We start from the raw sequence: 19,413 nt of genomic DNA on the forward strand, positions 1-19,413 counted from the left end.
TTTTTGTAATTAATTAAACTAGTTTTCTTCTCGTTTTAAAAGAAACTTGAACAGGCTATTAATGAAATGAAGCGTAAATTTGTGAACGCGGCTAAAGCCACCTGCTACACTTGATCGATTTTTCTTTTTATCGCTTTATTGAGAAAAACATATAGCTTTGATTCCCTGATATGCTTCATATAGTTTCTTTTAAGTAGTTTTTAAAAAGCAAATCACTTAAAAAACAGTCACAATTTAGTTGACTTGAGAGTACTAATTCTAGATATAAGTGAGAGGCGTTTAGATTTAAATATTGACTTTGTAATTAATCGTACAGCAGTAAAGCTCACTACACATGGCAATAATGGCAATACTTTAATGAGTAAGCGATTTTTTATTTACGTTGGTATAATGGAATTTCAATGTCATACGTTTCTCTCATTCTGTGCCTGTGTAACAATTGTATGAGTGTTATACACAGATGAATATTGATGCTTACTTAAGTTTAGTTACATAGTAAGTTAAGTCATGCATTTAAATGTCTATACGACACGACAATTCTCTCAAGAGTAGATAATTTTTTTTTTTGATTTAACAATGAAACACACGGCGTGTCTTGAATACAGACAACATCACATACTTACTATGAATATTATTTTGTTTTATTATGGGAGGCTGCTGTCTGTAAAGTCGAAAAACAAATATTGACATTTAAATTTCTTCCTGCATTTATTAATAAAAATAATAAAATATATTTTTTAAAGAAGTAACGAAAACTGTTCACTTCCTGCGTCTTATTAATTATTAGATACATGTTACCTTGATGTTGCTCTTCATGAATGCAAGTCCATTCATTTGTTATTTCTCTCATCCCACTCGACTTAAATTCTTCACGCATCTATGATGAAATGAAACAGAAATGAATACAGAAAGGAAAATGACGATAAAATCCGGCCTTTAATCCTTTTTTTTCTTCTTTATTTCGTTAATGAAGGCCTCTTTTAACTTTATTTTGTTGTATTTCATTAGAGACCGATAGACAATCTCGTACCCATATTTATTGCTTTTATTGACGATTGAAATTTCTCAACATTTCCCTTTAAATTAAATCACATTTAATGATGTTGCGTTTGTCTTTCCCATTTTGTTCATTTTTAACAAGGTTTCGGGGGACTTTTGTGATTGATTATTGGATGGAATGCTTAGATCAGTGGTGGACGACCTGTGTGCGGCGGTACCTTTTTGAGTACTTGGAGTTAAAGAGGACAATATGCTCAATCAATGTAATAAATATAGAATGTCGGGTTAATCTTGTTGAGGCTAAGGCATACCATGCCATAAAAAGGTTGTCCATCCCTGACCTAGATATAGAATGAATGATGAGCCATGTCCTCCTGACTAAATAGGAATTTTATCTCTTTTTGATAAAAAATTGACTTATTGCGTACATTGTGCGTGACATTCTTAATGGAAACTTTACAAATTTAAGCAACCATTGCCTCATCCCTATCCTCTTTCCTGATTGCTTCTTCTTAATCAGTCGGGTCATGAAGAATAAAAAGATGGTAAATTAAAAGATGGAAAGAAGAAATTGGTAACATTGAAGTTAAAAAGGCATTTGAAGTGAACAAAAGGAATTGAAATGAAAATTGTACCTCACTCCGTCATTCCTCTCAATTCATTTCATTTAATTTCGATAATAATGCATGTATGTATAGCTTGAATCTATATTACATTGTGTACGTTAATTACTTTACAATTTTCTTCGATCAATCTACCTTTCTCTCTCTCTTGCTCCGTCCAATCATTCTTTCATTCTCTCGACCTTCTTCTCCTCGTATTCCTCAAACATTTTATGTAATCTGGATTCTCACCAAATGAAGAATTGAGTGAGGTTTTTAAAAAATACACAAAAAATCACTTCACATTTCATTTCATTTCTTTTATTCCCTTTTTTGTTGTTCTCTCTTTCATCATCAACTGTGAGCATCTAACAAGCAGCAATAACAGAGTATATGTGTGTGAATTCTTATTCATTAATTTACCTGCTTCTCCTATCAATACGTAAAGTGAATGTATTCTTTTTTTGAAGAGGAATAAAAATGAAAATTAGTGATGCCTTTGTATTAGTAAAAATTGGTCAAGATCATCCGCCATCGATTAGACGTAGCGATGCTTTTATTTTTATCACGATTTTCGTTTGGGTTGAGTGCTTTTGCTATTCAGTTTGGGATGATTGCTATTGATAATCTGTATAGGATCATGTTTGTGAGATTAGATGAAAAGGAACTGGACTACTTTGGTCTATTGGCATGAAATCCTGCATGGAATGTGTAGAACTTGGGTATATTCTGATGATTTCTTTGAGATTCTGCATGTTAAATGTCATTACATTACCCAAATTTCTGGATCTTTTAGTTGATTTCGATTAAAAATCTCGTTTCCAGCGTCAGCACCAACTGGATCATAAGCCAATTCTAATCCTTAACCTAGAAATGCGCCCAAGTCAATTGACCATCACACAAATTTATTGCTTCGGCATTCAAACAAAATTAAAATAAAATATATTTTCTTCTTCTTGCTCCTCATCTCTTTTCACTCAACATGCCGATCGCAAGTCAAGCTTAAAAAGTTGTGGCGAAGAAAAAGAATTTCGACCTATAAACTTCAATTTTATTTCTTTTTGAATTGGTATTTCGGTTGGAATGCTGCATCATGATTTTTATATTTTTATTTCTTATGCATGCTTATGTATGTATAAAATAAAATAAATTCTTCCATCTCACTCACTCAATGTTTGATTCCAATTGGAATGGATTTGAATGCATTTTAGACGTGAACAGCAAAAATATAGCTCGTTGACTACATAGCCTAGTATATTGGAATGCGATGTGATGCTTTTAAAAGAATTAAGATCAGATTGCAATGGAAAAGAGTTGCAGTGTAATGGATGTGTATGTGAAAAAACCACAGCACGAGCTCAAATCGTTCTATTGAAATGCGACATGAATTAACACTCTTCATTTCTTTTGTTAGCTTAATGTCACATTAATGAATCATCTTATTTAGCACATTTTCCATATATGCAGTAACAGACTGCGAGGTGCTAATGATTTTAATTCGCTGGCCGGTTCCTTTAATTTGCTTTTGGTTAATTTTTCAAGTTCTGCTAAAATTGGATTTGAGTTTCATAACCAAGGTCAATACTGGTTAATGTCCAAAAATGCGTTCAATAACCAGCCAATCAAGCTTCATTACTTTCTTCTTCTTTGTCGTATTATTTCAAGTTTGTCACGGCTTTTTGAACTTATGCGATTTGTCATGTTTTATGCCTCATTTTTCATATTTACATTTAAAATGATTCTTACCTCTCGCTATGTATATTTTCACCTCCTCCGTTCTCTTTGTTATGTTTTTGATAAGCCACAAGAGGGAATATGTAGAACAAATGATCTCCTTTATACCATCCGACAATAACACAAAAACATATTTAATATTCTGGATGAAGAAAGGTTTTATCTTAAATATTTACTTTTATACCCCGACAAATGATGGATATCAAACATCAACATAAATATAGACACTAACTCTCATGAGAAATGTATACAATCTATTCCCATCCATGCATGCATCATCAACATCATTATGATAATAATATTAATATAACGATTTCATTGGTATTTGCTCCACATTTACTTAATGTATGATGCATATTATACTTATAAAGCTGCACCGAGTCAATTGTGTAAACAAAAGCTACAACACGTTTATCTATCCGCGCCAAAATGAGAATTGAACTTTCAATGATTCATACATTCCATTTCCAATTTTTATTATTTTATTTTCCCAAGTGTTGTGCGGCTTTCTGTGTGGTTTTTCTGTTTGGTAGTTGCTGATAGCTTTTTGCTAGTTAGCGCATTTTACATAATGAAATAATTGTGGTCTAGAATTGTTTAATTACCTGAAAAATCTATTGTTGATGAGATTCTGATCGAAATTTGTTGTTGAAGAGTTTCTATTGGAATCTACTGTTGTTCTTTGATTGCTGAGACTGCTTTAATATGTTTAAATATTGTTTAATATGTTTACACTATGAAATCTCAACGCCTACTAAAATTACTGTGGGAACAGGGAAATAATTATGCAAGGGGAAAACAATTATGCAAATAGTTCAATTTGCTTAGAAAATTCAAATTTTAAATGACAGTTAGTACATTTTTATTGCTCAATTCGCATTCAAGCTCATTCACCGCCAATAATCTTAAGTTAATTTTTCATATTATGTATATCGGAGGGCACGATATGCAATTTTCGCTTTCATGACCTGAAATTATGAATAAGTTTTGCGGTACATAAGACATATGTATGCATTAACAGCAGCAAGACGAAGAAACAAAAAAGTTAAAAGTTCATGAAAGAAGGAAATTCTTTATATGCTAATATCATAGCACGTGAGTTGCAGTACACGGAAATCTTGCTATTGTAGTTATTGCTGGCTCATCATGAAGTCTTTAATTTTGATGATTTTTGGATTCACATGGAGCATCGAAATTGGTAATTCCAATTGAATTAATGTTATTTGTGCATTACAGCCTGACTGATTTGTATCCGATTCAAGTCTTAAAATGTCCAAAGCAAAGCTGATTTATGCTGCGCCATAAGCCGCACACTTCCAATCACATTCATCTGCACAAATCTTTTGTAATTTACAAAAAACCAAAAATAATTTTTTTAACATTGTTGGATGTAATGCAGCAAATTTCTGCCTTCTTTTGTGAGTGCCTGTACAGATACATAAATTCTGAATTATAATAATAATCGACGAGAGTCACGGCATGAATCTCAATTCTGCATTTGTACATTTATATTTTTTTGTTAATTTAACCTTCTTGCTCATTCTTGCAGTATGTATCATGAATATTGAGTTTCCAGACTGTCCACATTCCAAAGAAATCTTAAAATTCTTAATACTTTTATATTCGACGTTGACCTCTATAGCGACCTCCTCCTCATTTTTTTTTCCATACCGGAATCTTCTTTTTACCATTAAATGTCTCGTGAATGAGTGAAGAAAATCAAAGAAATTTGTGGAAGACAAACAGACGTTAAAGGATTATCATCAAAAATTCATTCCTAAAGCGCAAAAATAACATAATTCCACCCACGCTCGCTTGTGCTGCTTTCAAATGAATATAATATAAAAAATTATCATGAATGTGAATGACATTAGATGGAAGTTTCAGTTGAGCATTCTTAAGCATTCAAATCATATATGTACAGACATAAACAGAAGTAATTTCAATGGATTTCGTGTTGTTGTTTGAAATTCAAGATTGATTCCTGGAAGATTATGAAGAAGATTTATGTGAATTCCGCACCTTCATTTTTATTTATTTTTTATTTTATTTCTCCATTCCATGCGTCAATTTTCAATGATCCATAATGATGTTTGTCGATGATGATGATGATGATTATGATTATATAGTAAGTGAGATCAAGAATGTTTATTGCTCATATGAGTGATATTATTTCCAAGAAAATTCCACACTTATTTACATAGTGACTGCGATATTCAGTCATAATTTTTATGGTTATCTGATTGCAATGGATTACATTACACATGAATTGCTTGGAATTATGGTAATGTTGAGGATTGAGACTCGTTATCGCCACATTTCCTACTTCATTTGATCCCACTTGACGTTGCTGTTTTCATTATGCATGATTATTTTCTGACTGGATTAAGTGGTTTGAATTTGAGTACTGTAATTCTTGGTAGGAGTCAGGGGTGTTGCCAGAAGGACGGAGTGGAGGTGGATCTTTTTTGGATTCGTGGCCTTCCTTATGCGTCTGACTCTTTCGCTGACTTCCATTTGTCAATTCCCGATACCAAATGCAATGCTTTCTCAATCGACAGCTTCTCTCCATGAGTTCTTGGGTCTTGTTAGTGTTCTTTTACCATTATTTGATGGAGCTACCACAGGTGTCCAACAACCTGTCCTGCCAACGGGGGTTCTGGAGTCCTCCGAGGAGTAAAAAAGCTCTAGCTACGCCCCTGATAGCAATCATGTAAGAATTGTCTTTTGACTGCCAAATTACCTCGATTCTTATCAGATTATTCTCTAATTCCAAAGCCTAATTAGATTAGTCCACAACAAAACTAAAGTCATTACGAAATCCTGTCCATCGGAGCATTACGAAAATGTGACAAGGCAATTAAGCTTGATTATCTCCTCTCCTCCTCACGATTCGCTATCATTTCGTTGTCTTTTGCTTGTGGACTTCAACGAAGCATGCAAAATATTTCGTCTGATTTTTCGTCATTAACAAAAAAAAATGTTATTGCATTATACTTGAAAATGTCAACTCAATACGACAAAAGACATGATTTTTTTTGGGTAAAGAAAAGAAAAGAATGTCGGTGGAATACGAATATTGAAAAAAGACGAGCTAAAAATATCAAATAAAAGCAATGAAAGAGACATAGCGTAAACAAAAGACGGCGCTCATTTCGCGAAATACCCGAGTATGATTCACAGACTTCTTTTGAAAAGCTGGTTTTCAATTCTGTTTTTTATTTTATTATCGTCATGAATATTTTTTTGTTGTATCTCCTATGTCGTGAATGTGTTAGATCGAATTAGGCATTTGGTTAGATAAGTGTGGCAAAGATTGCGAAATTGGGTAGGAATTTTACAGAATGAAAGTTATCAGCATATCTGAAAGTAATTGTTAAACTATTTTGTTACAAAATTGGCTTGATAATATCAGAATAATTGCTAAATTGTGGTAAAATAGGCAACAATATTCATTGCTAAGCTTATAAGTTAAACACACAAGTTTCTTGTACAAGTCTTCGCTACAAGCTACAATTAACCAATACAAATGCAATAAGTCAACATGCATATGTGTAGATCATTTCAAATTATTTTTATCCGTTACGATATCTACAAAAATAGAAAAGCTTCTGCTAGACAGAGATAGAAGATTAAAAGCTTTCTGTCAAAACAAGTGCATTCACAATTATGAAACCAGCTGAGTAAATTTATTTTGACGTCACACGATAGCGAAAATGCTCTGCTGATTCTCCTTCTTATCTCTTTTTATTCGGGTCTTTTTAATCATGAAGACATAAAAAAGAATTAGGTCTGAGAACTTGTAAAAATCTAAGAATTGAAGTAATTAATTCTTTAAATTACGTCATTTTTGAGTTCCTTTACACTTGCTAATGAAACCATAAAAGTAGCAAATTCTTACCTCAAAAAAAGTATACGAAGAAGATTATTTCGCATTGTTTTATAAATTCAGTCATCCATGAGCAGCCAAAAAGAGCCGTGGATTTGATTTTTATAGGCAGGCTGTACTCAAATACTTTTGTTAGCAATTTCCAAGTTGAAATTGTTTTGATTCTGCAGTATTTGCATCTGGATGTCTATTTTTGAATGGCTGCTTGTTTTGCATTGATTATTGGTGATGGCTGGATGTTGGAACAATGCTTATTTATAAATAGATATAATTAAAGAACTTCTTAAAGGATTTAAAGAACTTTATTGTTTGAAGTTAGAAAACAGATTATAATATTTACATGAAGGGGCAACAACTATGAAAGGGGAAAATCAACTAATTGAAGTTACAAATATAATTTGAATATTAAATGACAGTTGAGATGTTCTCAACACCAGATATATGCGCTATAAAGCTCTATTACTTTCTCTCGGTTACTTCTTATGCCTTACTCGTACCTAAGCAATTTCTATCGCGATAATAAAGCAATTAAATGAAAATAAATTACGAAGATAAAAAGGAGAATCATTCACATCAGTTGCGAGGTCTTTTACACAAAAGTATTAGCAATTGTTAGCAGAAATTTAGATTGTGAGCACAAAGTTTTTCACATAATGGAATGGAATTGTCTTGTGACCTTTATGCTGCTTAATAAAGGCTTACACTTCAAGTGACAATAATCAGTTTCGCTTCTTTTGTTCAACACGAAAGTGTATTTTTGGAGAAACAATTGAAAACAATGAGTAATTGCTGGCGCTGGTGCTGCTGACAGTCTTTTTTATATTGAAATAAACTTTATATTGAATTTAATGGAAAAAAAGATAAAATAAAAAAGTTTCAATTCTCGTCTTTTGTTTAAAGCATTTCTTATCTGAAACTCACATTCCTATATTATTTTTCATTTTCTTGAGGTCTACGTGAATTAGTCCGCGTGTGAAATTGCAGGCATTCAATTTCTCTCAATGATAATTTAATCATTGAGCCTGCAACTGATGAAATTTAATCTCCAAAGATTTTTTTATTCGAAAAATTTCTTCAAGGTATTTAGTAACAAAAAAGTGACATGAAATTCCATTTGTTGCTATGTTATGATCTCTCATGCTTGAACTTATTTACTCAAACTTGAACTTGTTTACTTGGAAAATCAAAAAGAAGACAGTGATTTGCACTGAGTGGCACCAAATGTTTATGAAGAATCTTTTCAGCAAAGTTTACTATGTTTTTGCGCGTGGAATGTCCATAAAAGTCAATAATACTTGAATTTTAGCTCAAGATCGGAGTGAGTTTGCGTATTTGTTCGGTATTGCTTGTTTGACAAATGCATTAGATACTTATTTTGTTGACTGAGATAGAAGTTGATGAAATTTACTAATATTAGTGCCTCTAGATAATTTATATGATCAATATTTTGCGATAAAAGTGTCTAATCTATTTGAAATTAACTGAACATCATTTTTGCCACTTTTTTGAGCAAACTTAGCGGAAATAATGTTGTTAGTTGAGCATTTAAATTGATTAATTTCAAGAAAAACTTTTTGAGGTGAGAGCATTAACCTCAAAATTATTATTTTGATGAAAATTCAAATTTTAAAATATCGTTAAAAATAGACAATTTTAGTGGAAGTAAATCACATTAAATGAACTTGTTGATTCTATACTACAGTGAAACTGTCGTCATCCAGATAAAATTCCATTGTTTTTTCATAATGTGATAAGGCACGAATGTTCATTAATTAAAGGTTACGCGTAAATTTTTTATCATCATCGTCATAATTTATAGCAATAAGCAATTCTATTCTTTACGATAAAGCCACAAAAAAAAGAACTATTAAACAAGTTTGAACTTGAAATGACAATAAAAATATAAAAAAACTTGAGAAGATTCTTTAAATTTGGAATGCAGTTTAAAAAGGAATTTATATAATAATACGGAATCATCTGTGAGATTTTTCATAAAAGAATTCTTTCAAACATATTCAACAACCAGCATCTCTCATTACACAGCAAGGGACAAACACGACAAAGAATTTGAGTATTAAATGTACAATAGTGAGAGAGAATATCCACTAAAATATAAAGTTTTACAATGGAATAGAGAAATAAAATAAAATATAAAAAAATATACACACATGCACACTGGAGTTGAGTAGAGAATGCCACAACAACAAAACTAGGCAAAATTTTTACCTCATTTTCTCTTTGGATATTCTCTTTTAAATTGCATTATGACCGGCTGTTAGCTGTGGTTGTGATAGTTTCGTTTAATAGAGCATTTCATTGTCATTAGTTCTTGTTATCATTAAGGCTTAAAAATAAACGAATTCATGACTCGTCAGGTGACTTGTTTTCAAATTTTCAAGGGAAATAGAATAGAGAGCATTGAGGATTTTTAGGGAGTTGATCACTTATGAGTATCAGAGGGAGTAGAGTTGCTTCTATCGTACCAATTGAAAAGTCTAGGAATTTATTGTTTCTGGATCTTAAAATTGCTGCTTTTTATGACTTTTATAGTATCTGTATGGATAGCACCAGGGTTAGCCTTGTCTTACAATTAGCATGATTAGTGTTGCTAGGGAACGATAGTTTTTGTTCGAGCTCGAAACTAAAGCTACAGGAACAACTAGTCTGTAATATTGAACAACCACTTGGTAACATCCGTTCGAAATTCAATAAATGATAAGATGCCTTTTCAAGAAAAATCCAGAGCTGAAAATAATATGCTTCAAATCGCGTCGTTTGAATAGTCGAGTGAGTGAGGATTTGCCACCGCCTTTAAACCTAAATCTGCAATTTAAAGAAAGTAGGATCCGAACCACTCCTTTGACGATAATATTTGCTGTATCCTACAACTGGGCCGCATTACCAGTTCATAAGATTCGAGAAAGAACATAAACATTTAGTGTACCGATTTTCAAACTTATCATTGCTTCATCGGTAATGAGTAGGCGCCAAAGTACTAAACCATACCGGTATAGCTTGACTTCAACCTGAATAGATAGTTAGTCTTCATATATTCCTAAGCCAAATTAGTGCTCAAGCTGCTCAAACACCATAAAAAATAATGCGCATTACACCCTCGTTCACTAACATACCTTTCCCAAACATACTTTAGTGTTTTGTTGTACTTACGTATTTCGTACGGTGTAGAAGAGAAAAAAAAATTTTCATTCAGTTTGAAGCCACTTCAGTTGTATTTGAGGTCGCGAACAGTTACATTCTACTATCGAGCTTTCGCAGTATTTTTTTCATATTTTTATTTATATTTATCTCCTCCGTCTATTGTTGATTGTGATTTTTTTTTGTTAGAAATCTCTGTGTGTAAAGTAAAGTAAAGTCGCGAAGGCATATCAGATATATAGAATAACTTACTAAAAAAATATTTTTTGGGTAAATTTTTTTTGGTGCTGAAAAATTTATTGTGCAAGTTTTTTGAACAGTGTCGAAAGAAATAGACGGTGTGGCAAGGAAATAACAAGAAGAATTGTTTTAATATTAAAGACTTCTTCTGCTTCTGCTCATCATACACACAACAAAAACCGAAATAAAAAATGATTCTTCAAAAAATGTTAAAGTCACAAAACTGACTGTGCAGCAAGAAAAGATAAAGAAAAATGTTACCAGCAGTGAAAAAGACAGTGATGGGAAGTTGGAATTGTAAAGTCTTTTTTTTAGGAAGAACTTGCAACGCAATCACCTGCTTCTCTAATCCTCCTTACTATTTTATCTTCTTCTTTTGTCAAGTTCCGATTATTTATGTGTGACTGACTACTCTCAACAAGAGAAAAAGAGAGATGGGCATTGAATGAGTGTGACAAATTGAATTAGTTTGATTTTCTCCAGATCAGACAATACAGAAGTGAAGGTATCGTGTTTGAACTTGGCTGAATGGCATTTCTTTATGATGTGTCGAATTTCTCTTAAGATCCAATCCGATCCAATATTCCCGGAAATCATACAGTGTAGAAATGAATGAAAATTCGGCTTCAGGTCAACTTGACTTTGGATGAAGTCTGGCTTGAGGACGGATTTGATCGAATATGGTCTGAGACAGAGTCATGCTGGCATGAACCCAATTTTCAGCTATTTCTACGTAGAATTCGTTCAAAACTCTAGACATACTGTCTTAGACGAAATATAAGACAACCGAAATCTACAGGCCTGCAGTTCATGCCAGAACCCAATTCTTACGTCATGTGCTACCCGGGGTTGAACTTTTGAAGATCATAAACAAATTTTTTTGGTTAGAAGTCATTTGACATTTCAAAAAGGCAAATTTCCTGAGAATTGCATACCCAAATGTATCCAGCAGTAAAGTCTGACAAAGTTACCTCAAATGTTAAAGTAATTAAATCCACTGTGGATTTATATTCTCATAAATTATAAGAATTTTAATAATTTATGGCTATTTTCGTCCTCATTAATAACCTTGATCGTTTATGAAAAAAAAGTCACCTTCAATATCTCGATATCCGATAAGAATCCACGATTAATCCCCTTAAAAAATGAGTGCAAGTTTCTGATAAACCAAGTGATTTATTATGTCAATTAAATCAGCAATTTTCTTTCTATTAAATGCTTAAGAGGCTCAAAAAAGAATTATGCTTCAAAATTTATAGCTGCATTGTAATGCAATTTGGGATTAATGACCAGCTATTTTTTTTGTAATGGCCGCAATAAATCCAATTGCTTGCGAATGTGAAAAATCAATTTTTTCTATGCAGGCTGAAAGTTATCAGGTTTAATGGAAAGTTAGAAAGTAAATATTAAGCTGGATGTGCTAGTAAATTTTAATTAGAACATCACATGCTGAATCTTATCATTGAAAATACTTCCTATTTATTTAAATTGAATGGAACTAAATATTCACACATTTTGAATTGCGTAAGCTTATATGCTAATGATAACGCCAAAAAAAAATATTTTGCGGACTTAATCAGCATCTACCGAATATGTGTAAACAAATGATTCAATGTGCTTTATGACTGAAGAAATATCAAAAGACTTGAATGACCACCCAAATTAAAATGAGCATTTAAAATGTAAATTCTGTCGGTAAGAAGATATGGATGAATGAATATTGAATGACAAATTCAGCACAAAAATCAATTACGGACGATATTAAATGGATATCCATAAAAAAAATTTGACTAATTTCATATTTTCTTCTCAAATATCTCAGAACTTTTAAGGCCATAAAGTTGTGCCAATAATTAATCATTATTGCGTAGCAGTTAAGGTTCAGACACCGAAAAAGTAATCTGAAGAAGAATTGAGTTTTAATTTCAAGTATGCTGTCAGTACGAAAAACAAAAAAATTTAAGGTCATTTGTTATGTAATGTTCATTAATTAAAATAACAATTAACGAATTTACCTGCTGTAACGCAATTCTGTTTTTTGCGGCTGTCTATTTGTATATTTTGAGCTGTTCTAGAAGGGCTTGAAATTGATGTTGTTGGTTTTTTGAGTAATGGTTAGTTAATTTTGTTTTGGGCAACAGTTAGCTAAGCTGAACAGCGCAATGTGTTTGTTGGAGCACTGTCATGTCGACGTTTCAAACGGCAAGACTTGAAATTGTCTTGATTGCAACATGACAGTTGATTTTGATCCTTTTTTGTGACAAAAAATACGACTTATCGTGTTGTGCTGCTCGGAATAATGTGCATTAATTCATGTGATATGCTTCAAAGCTCACCCTGAGGTTAATTGTAAAACTGATTTTAACATAGACCTTGTACTTTGCCGTCACAATATTGGCAAAAAGCTGAATTAATTCTGAATTGTTTGGTGCCATATCTCTAACAGTCAACGAGCAACCTGACTTAAATGAACTTACTCTAAGTATACTCAATGAATATAATTGATGCAGCTTGTCTGTTTGAGTGAACCATCAAATTTAGAATTATAGACTGTTCCTCAGTCAGGAACTGTTGAAGATGATGGAATCAAAAATGCATTTTCATGAGCTTTAGTCTTTAAAAATGTACTCAACCTACATAATTCGTACCAAATTTGAATTACTGTCTATAATATCCAATCATTCAAAAGTCATCCACCCCAATCATCCATTACCACTAATCAAAACTCCCATAAAATCAAGGCACAAGCGAAAAATATTCAAATTTAGCACACATGTAGCTCTAGCTTGAACTCTATGTGCTCTAATTTAAACATATGTTTAAGGTATGTTGAACATCAATATCCAGTAATTTACACAATTCCTCGCTATCACTTAAAATCCAATTCATGGATCAACAAGACTTTGAAGCAAACCGCGAAAAAATAAAGGCACAAAAAATAATTAATATTTCCGGTTTGGAAAAAAAAATCATATTTCATGCTTGCACAAAGAAGTTCATGAACGCTAATTGTGTAACCGAAAAAAAAAACAGCACAGCACCGAAATAGAAATTTTATTCAAAACAACTTTTTTTTTTGTGTGCCTTTATTTGTACAGTCAACGCAATTGTTTTTCGTTGTGGTAAGCATGATAAGAAGAAAGAATGAAGAAATTTCATTTCATGCCTTTTTCCACCTCATTTGGAGATGATTGAGAAATTCTTGTTTATCTCACCTCAAAAGCCACTAGATAGACTAAGCGTACGGTAATGCATAAAAAATAGTAATAACATAAATGTTAGTCATGAAATATCGACGTTGATGATGATAAAGAGAAAATTGTTTGAGAATGCAACATGCAATTTGTTACTGTCGATTTTAGATATATAGAACATATATTTCATTCAAGTTTCTCGTCTACGTTGTTTATTATTATGCATAATTTGAGGCTGAACATTCATTTTTTTTCTTCTCTCGATCGACTACTGTGCCACATCAGAGATTTGCTACGTCACTTGTTCTTTTATGTCAATGGTTGTTACGTTATATTAATCATTTCCACTGGCATTACCGCCATCGATCAACTTTGAAGATGCACTCAAGTCATCAATCAAAAGTGACTTTTTCCTTACAATTTTATACTTTATAGTTCATATTTATGTTTATGGCTTCCTATAAGCCATCCCATATCACATGTTGCAATGTAAGCACTTAAGTCGTTCAATTTACTAATCAAACATGCATACACACATACGATAGACAATGTCTCATATTGTGTGATTAATGCATGTAATGAGCATATACAATAATTATTTAATGAGAGGACAAAACATACATAAAATGAGTAAGCAGACACGAGAGAGAGAGAGAAGTGGATATAAAAAAGTTGGCAACAATGTCCAAAATAATACCTGTTGATCTACAAACAAAAAAAAACGATGATGAAAAATGTATAACAATGAAATGAGAAATCAACTCCAAAGAAGATGCAGCAATTGCTTCGATTCCAATTCATTTAGTTTTTTTAATGATTTATTTCAATTTGTAGCAGATCTTCTTCATCGCATTAATGAGCATGCACACACGAAATCACACAGTGAGTGAGAGAGAAAGAAGATTAATTATGATAATTGCGCATGTAAAAGTCGGCTACAAAGTTTAATCAAGTGAAAACAGTCTGTGTGGCTTTAAATTTAGCGAAAACCTATTATGAGCCACCATTCATTTTGTGTTTACTGCACAAAAAAATAAAATAAGAAGCTATTATATGCAATAATTATGAGGAAATTTCCCATAATCATTAAAGTGAAAATATTTTGTGCATGCATTGTGCAGTTGAGGGAAAATTTGCAATATTTTGATGAAGATCAGTGAACAATATAGGTAGTAACCGCATGATGCATTCACATCGGTGCTTGTTGTTTTTTTTTTTTCGAAAGTCAATGACGCAAAAACGTGACTTTTGTTTTCATTTGAACTGTCAGAAGGATAATGCTTACTTATGCACGAATAATAAAAGTAAGTTGTGCAATCGCGTGTGACTTCTTAACTCGACATACTTTCTTTGCCACTTCCACTCCTTTCCTATCAATTTCTTTTAAGTTGATGGATTATGGATTGCATAAGATTGATAATTTCCTTTCCAATTTCTTTTCTTTTTTGGACTAATTCATACAGTATTCATTATGGTTTTGGGTATGCTGTAATTTTGGTGTCTAAAATTGCAGTCTACTCCTTAATATGGGACTGTCTGTATCAAATGATATGAAGAATAAATCAGAAACACCTCCAAAAGTAGTCAATTGCGGTATTAATGAGTGTTAATGCTATAGAGATCAATTTACTGTGGTTAACTTGACAGAACATCCTGATCGGCACATATGCCTTGGGAAATTTGGATGTTTTAGCCAAGTAGCTGCCAGTTGGTTCTAAATATACTGCCACTTCATCATCGTGGTGGCAACATTTCAACTATGTGGTGATCGGGCATTAATGCCTAAGATTCTCAACTAAACAGTTAATAACTTCAAAAATCCCAAACTTGGAAGTAAACAATTAAAGAACCAAAAAAACGATTTATTTCCTATTCCATTAAACGTTAGGGAGAATACCCATCGTCTTTATAAGTACATTCATTTCCGGTGTGTCCACATAAAACAAAAACTCATCCGTCTACATGCACAATGTAATAATAGCAAAAAAAATACTATATGAGAGGATATGCCATTTAAAATGATAATCACATGCATTATTTTATTACATTTGCTTCTCTCTCTTTCTATATTTATATACCTGCTAAAGTTCTAAAACCTTCTGACCGTAAACATAAAATTATGTTCCGCTTCTTTTTTGTGCAGCGAACTGCAATATCCAACACACTGCTTTGTCATGTATGTATGTACGCTGGATGTGAGAAACAAACCAGTTGGACAAGACGAAAAAAAAAATTTAAATGATCATAAATTTTAATTATCTAATCTAGGCAATGCCTTTTTGCTGTTTGCTGCTGCCGTTACTGAATATGCCGGCATACATTGAAATCTAAACTGACAATTAAATTATTAATGTCCATAGAATCTCTGAAGATATGCAAGAATACCATTCTGTGTATCTCTTAATCTTTAAATGCTTTAAAGAATGCGTTCCATTCATTGAAATTGCAATATTATGAGACTGAAATAGACGAGGAATTGAGAATGGCCGTGAAAAATTCTTTTCAAACTGTGTGTTACACAAAAAACAGAATCGCGTTATAAATTAAGTACGAAAGGGTAAATGTTGGTCTGCAGCATTGAATTGTTACCTTCTAATTCCGTCTGAATAGTTTACTTGCAGTGCTGTCTATATTGTGTGCCGCGGCATTTTCTGAAAATGTCTTGAACCGCGGTTTCTGTCGTGGCTTGCCAGCAAGCCGTGCCGTCGCAGAAAGTTTGAACAATACTGGAATACCTAACTAGCAGTGTTGATTCCGATGCTATTGAGTCTATAAGAATGTAAATTGATGTTATGTCCCCGGCAAAATGACAAGTTTGCAACACTGCTGTCATTTATAATTTATGTAATCCATACAAAGCACGATAGAAATATTAAAGCTGACTCTTTTAACTATTTAACTCAAATGCTGCACCACAGCGTCTATTTATGCAAGCTATGTAGGAATTAATTAGAATATTTTCTTCTAAAAAGCCAATATTTATACAAACTCGATATAAAAGCTCATTAAGAAACCCAATTAAGCGATCGTGTACTGGTTTTATATTATATTTTACATAAACTATCCACTTACTCACTTTTTCCCATATTCCATGCACAGTGAAGAAATGAAAAACTTTCATTTCATTGAAATTTGAGTGCAAACTGCTTTGCTTTGCTTTTTGCTTCCAATTCCTACTTCTATAAACTCTTTGAGTTTTGTTAAAGTTGATGATGCGTAGTTTCTACTTACATATTTATTTATATTTCTCGGATTTCGCCCAACAAAACGGTAGCAATTGATTGAACAACATTATTTTGTGTACGGCATTGGCATGAGAGATAGATAACAGGAATGAAATGGAAAATTTTACCTGATTCGGAAGAAACACTATACTAGAATTTGATGAATGAATGGAAGGAATGATTGAAAAGCCTTTTATTTCAACTGTGGCAGGCAATGTCTATTTCTTTTTTATTTTTGAATTGTCTGAAAATGGTATTGAAAAATAATCCCATTTAATTTTGCTTTTACTTGCTTTTTACTATATTTTTTTTTGTTTCTTCTATTCTTTACCTTTCTCTATTTCTCAAAGACATGACTAAGCCTTATTGAAAGGGACATTGTTTGGAAATTACGTCAAGTTGCACGACTGCTTTTTTGTTGAGTAAATTCTTTTTACCTCGTTTTTTGGAATCGAATGTTTTTGTTTGAATTTTTGGAAATTTTGAAAAAAATTGTTTCCTTCGATTCAGAAGAGTTACTGGATCTTGATTATTCTCAAGCAGGCAATGAGTATACTTACCTAAGTGAGCGTTTGTTTATGCAAAACTATTCCATACGATTTTATTTAATAATTAAGATGTTTATTGTTTGAAGTTCTAAAACAGACTGATTTTTTATATGAAAAAGGGTAAACAACTATGCTACATTTAAATATTATTTAAATTACAAATGACCGTTATAACATGTGGTCATGAGTTTACTCAATCAATATAATAGAACATGCTCAATTTTCTGTTCGGACTTCTACTTCAGAATTCTTCCCAAAAATCATGGAATTTTCTATTAAAATATTCAAAAAATTAGCATTTGAATTTTCTCACACAAATTGACGTAAAATAAACAATCTAACATTTTGATTGATTTTCAGGAAGTAAAAGTTGTAAAATTCCTAAAGTCAGAACTGAACAAAAATCACCTGAGCATTAACATAAACATTTGAGATAGTTACTCGTTCTTCCATGAAATTCTCCCCCAAAATAATTCAAATTAAATTCATGAATTCAGGAATTGCCATTCTTCTTCGGAAGGGACATATTAAGAAGCTTTGTGAACAGGTATATTTTGTGGTAAGCCCGATCAACACAGTGATGTTGCCAGGCACCACAATGCAAAGTTTTCAGATAGCTGCATAAACTGTGCCATGGTACCATTTGTATTAGTCTAGACTCTTAACAATATCTCTATATAGGCATGCTTATTCATATGCAAAGACACTGCCTTGGTAAAGACATGTCTTGACAAAGGTGTCAAGTCTGTGCTCAAAGCTACCGAAGTGACAGAAAGACGCGAGGTTCCATTAAGGGCTTCATTTAGGCTGATTCCTTAAGTGAGCCAAGATTAACCTTCGCGGTGTCGTCAGAGTAACTTCCTGTCTTCCAGTCAATATGACGACGGAGCGGTGACCTAGCAAACATTATGCTGTTCGGGCTAATTTCCTAAATGCCTCACTGCTTTTAAAAATATGTAATTGAGATGAGTAAGCACATAACTTATGTAGGAGGGTAGTCGATGGGTGTGAAACAAAAGAGGTGAGAGTGTGATACGCTTTAAGACATTCCATTCCTTCACACATTTTTTATATGTCTTCTACATATTTTTTCACTGTTGGTAATTTGATAGCTGAGAAAGAGAATATCTTTGAAAAAAAAGTCTTTAGTTCCATTTCCATTGAGTTCGCTCGCTGGCTTGAGCGAGCGTTATTAGATTTTAATGTAGAGAGCGGCCTGATTCAATTGCGCATAAATTTTTATATCTTATGCTTTGACTTGAAAAACTAATATTTTTACTGCTTATAGTAAGCAACAGAAACGGTTAATAATTTATGTGCTAAAAATGATTTTCGATCAAAAAAAGCTTGCTAGTTTCACTTCTCTTTAATGGATATTAAAAACAGAATTTTTTGTTGTTGCACATACAGCAAAAAATGTACATAAAGTTGTGAAAAAATGAGAGAAGTTTCCGGTGGTTGTGTGTATGTCATGCAGAAAAAAAATAATGATTTATTGCTAATATTCAGCAGACATAAACTAGAACTGAGAATGAAAGGTTAAGCGATTGTTAATAATGGATAATGGGAAAATGTTTGATTATCCACCAAAATGTCCGGGAATGTTGACGTCTAAATTATCAAGTATATTTGGATGGCGGCATACATATCGCGTGCATCATAGACAAAAGGGTCTTAATCATTACTATAATAATAATAACAATAATTTACATAAGACGTACTCACTTAATTTACCACCAAAGAAAATTCATGAAACATCATCATCAAATCCATCGCTACCAGAGGCTTCATCATCTTCATCAAAAACGGTAAATGACCTTATAAATT

General features: G+C 32.5%; 1 protein-coding gene across 6 annotated transcripts in view; it reads left to right on the plus strand.

Annotated features, from left to right (window-relative positions):
• baz (par-3 family cell polarity regulator) overlaps positions 1 to 19,413 on the plus strand; it is a 39,602-nt gene that overhangs the window by 11,497 nt on the left and 8,692 nt on the right. For 3 of the 6 annotated variants that reach the window (XM_070652555.1, XM_070652558.1, XM_070652559.1), the window contains exon 1: positions 18,774 to 19,394. The exons of 2 other annotated variants lie outside the window; for them this stretch is intronic. In XM_070652555.1, coding sequence (XP_070508656.1) covers positions 19,143 to 19,394 — 252 coding nt within the window. In that variant the 5' untranslated portion in view covers positions 18,774 to 19,142. Of the gene's footprint in view, positions 1 to 10,717; positions 10,829 to 18,773; positions 19,395 to 19,413 lie in introns of those variants that run through there. One more of the 6 variants, XM_070652556.1, reaches the window with a different exon arrangement.

This window comes from Chironomus tepperi, unplaced genomic scaffold (genome assembly GCF_022539635.2).
Source record: "Chironomus tepperi strain 1889 unplaced genomic scaffold, CSIRO-AGI_Ctep_v1 contig_48, whole genome shotgun sequence".
NCBI classification, from domain to species: Eukaryota; Metazoa; Arthropoda; class Insecta; order Diptera; family Chironomidae; genus Chironomus; species Chironomus tepperi.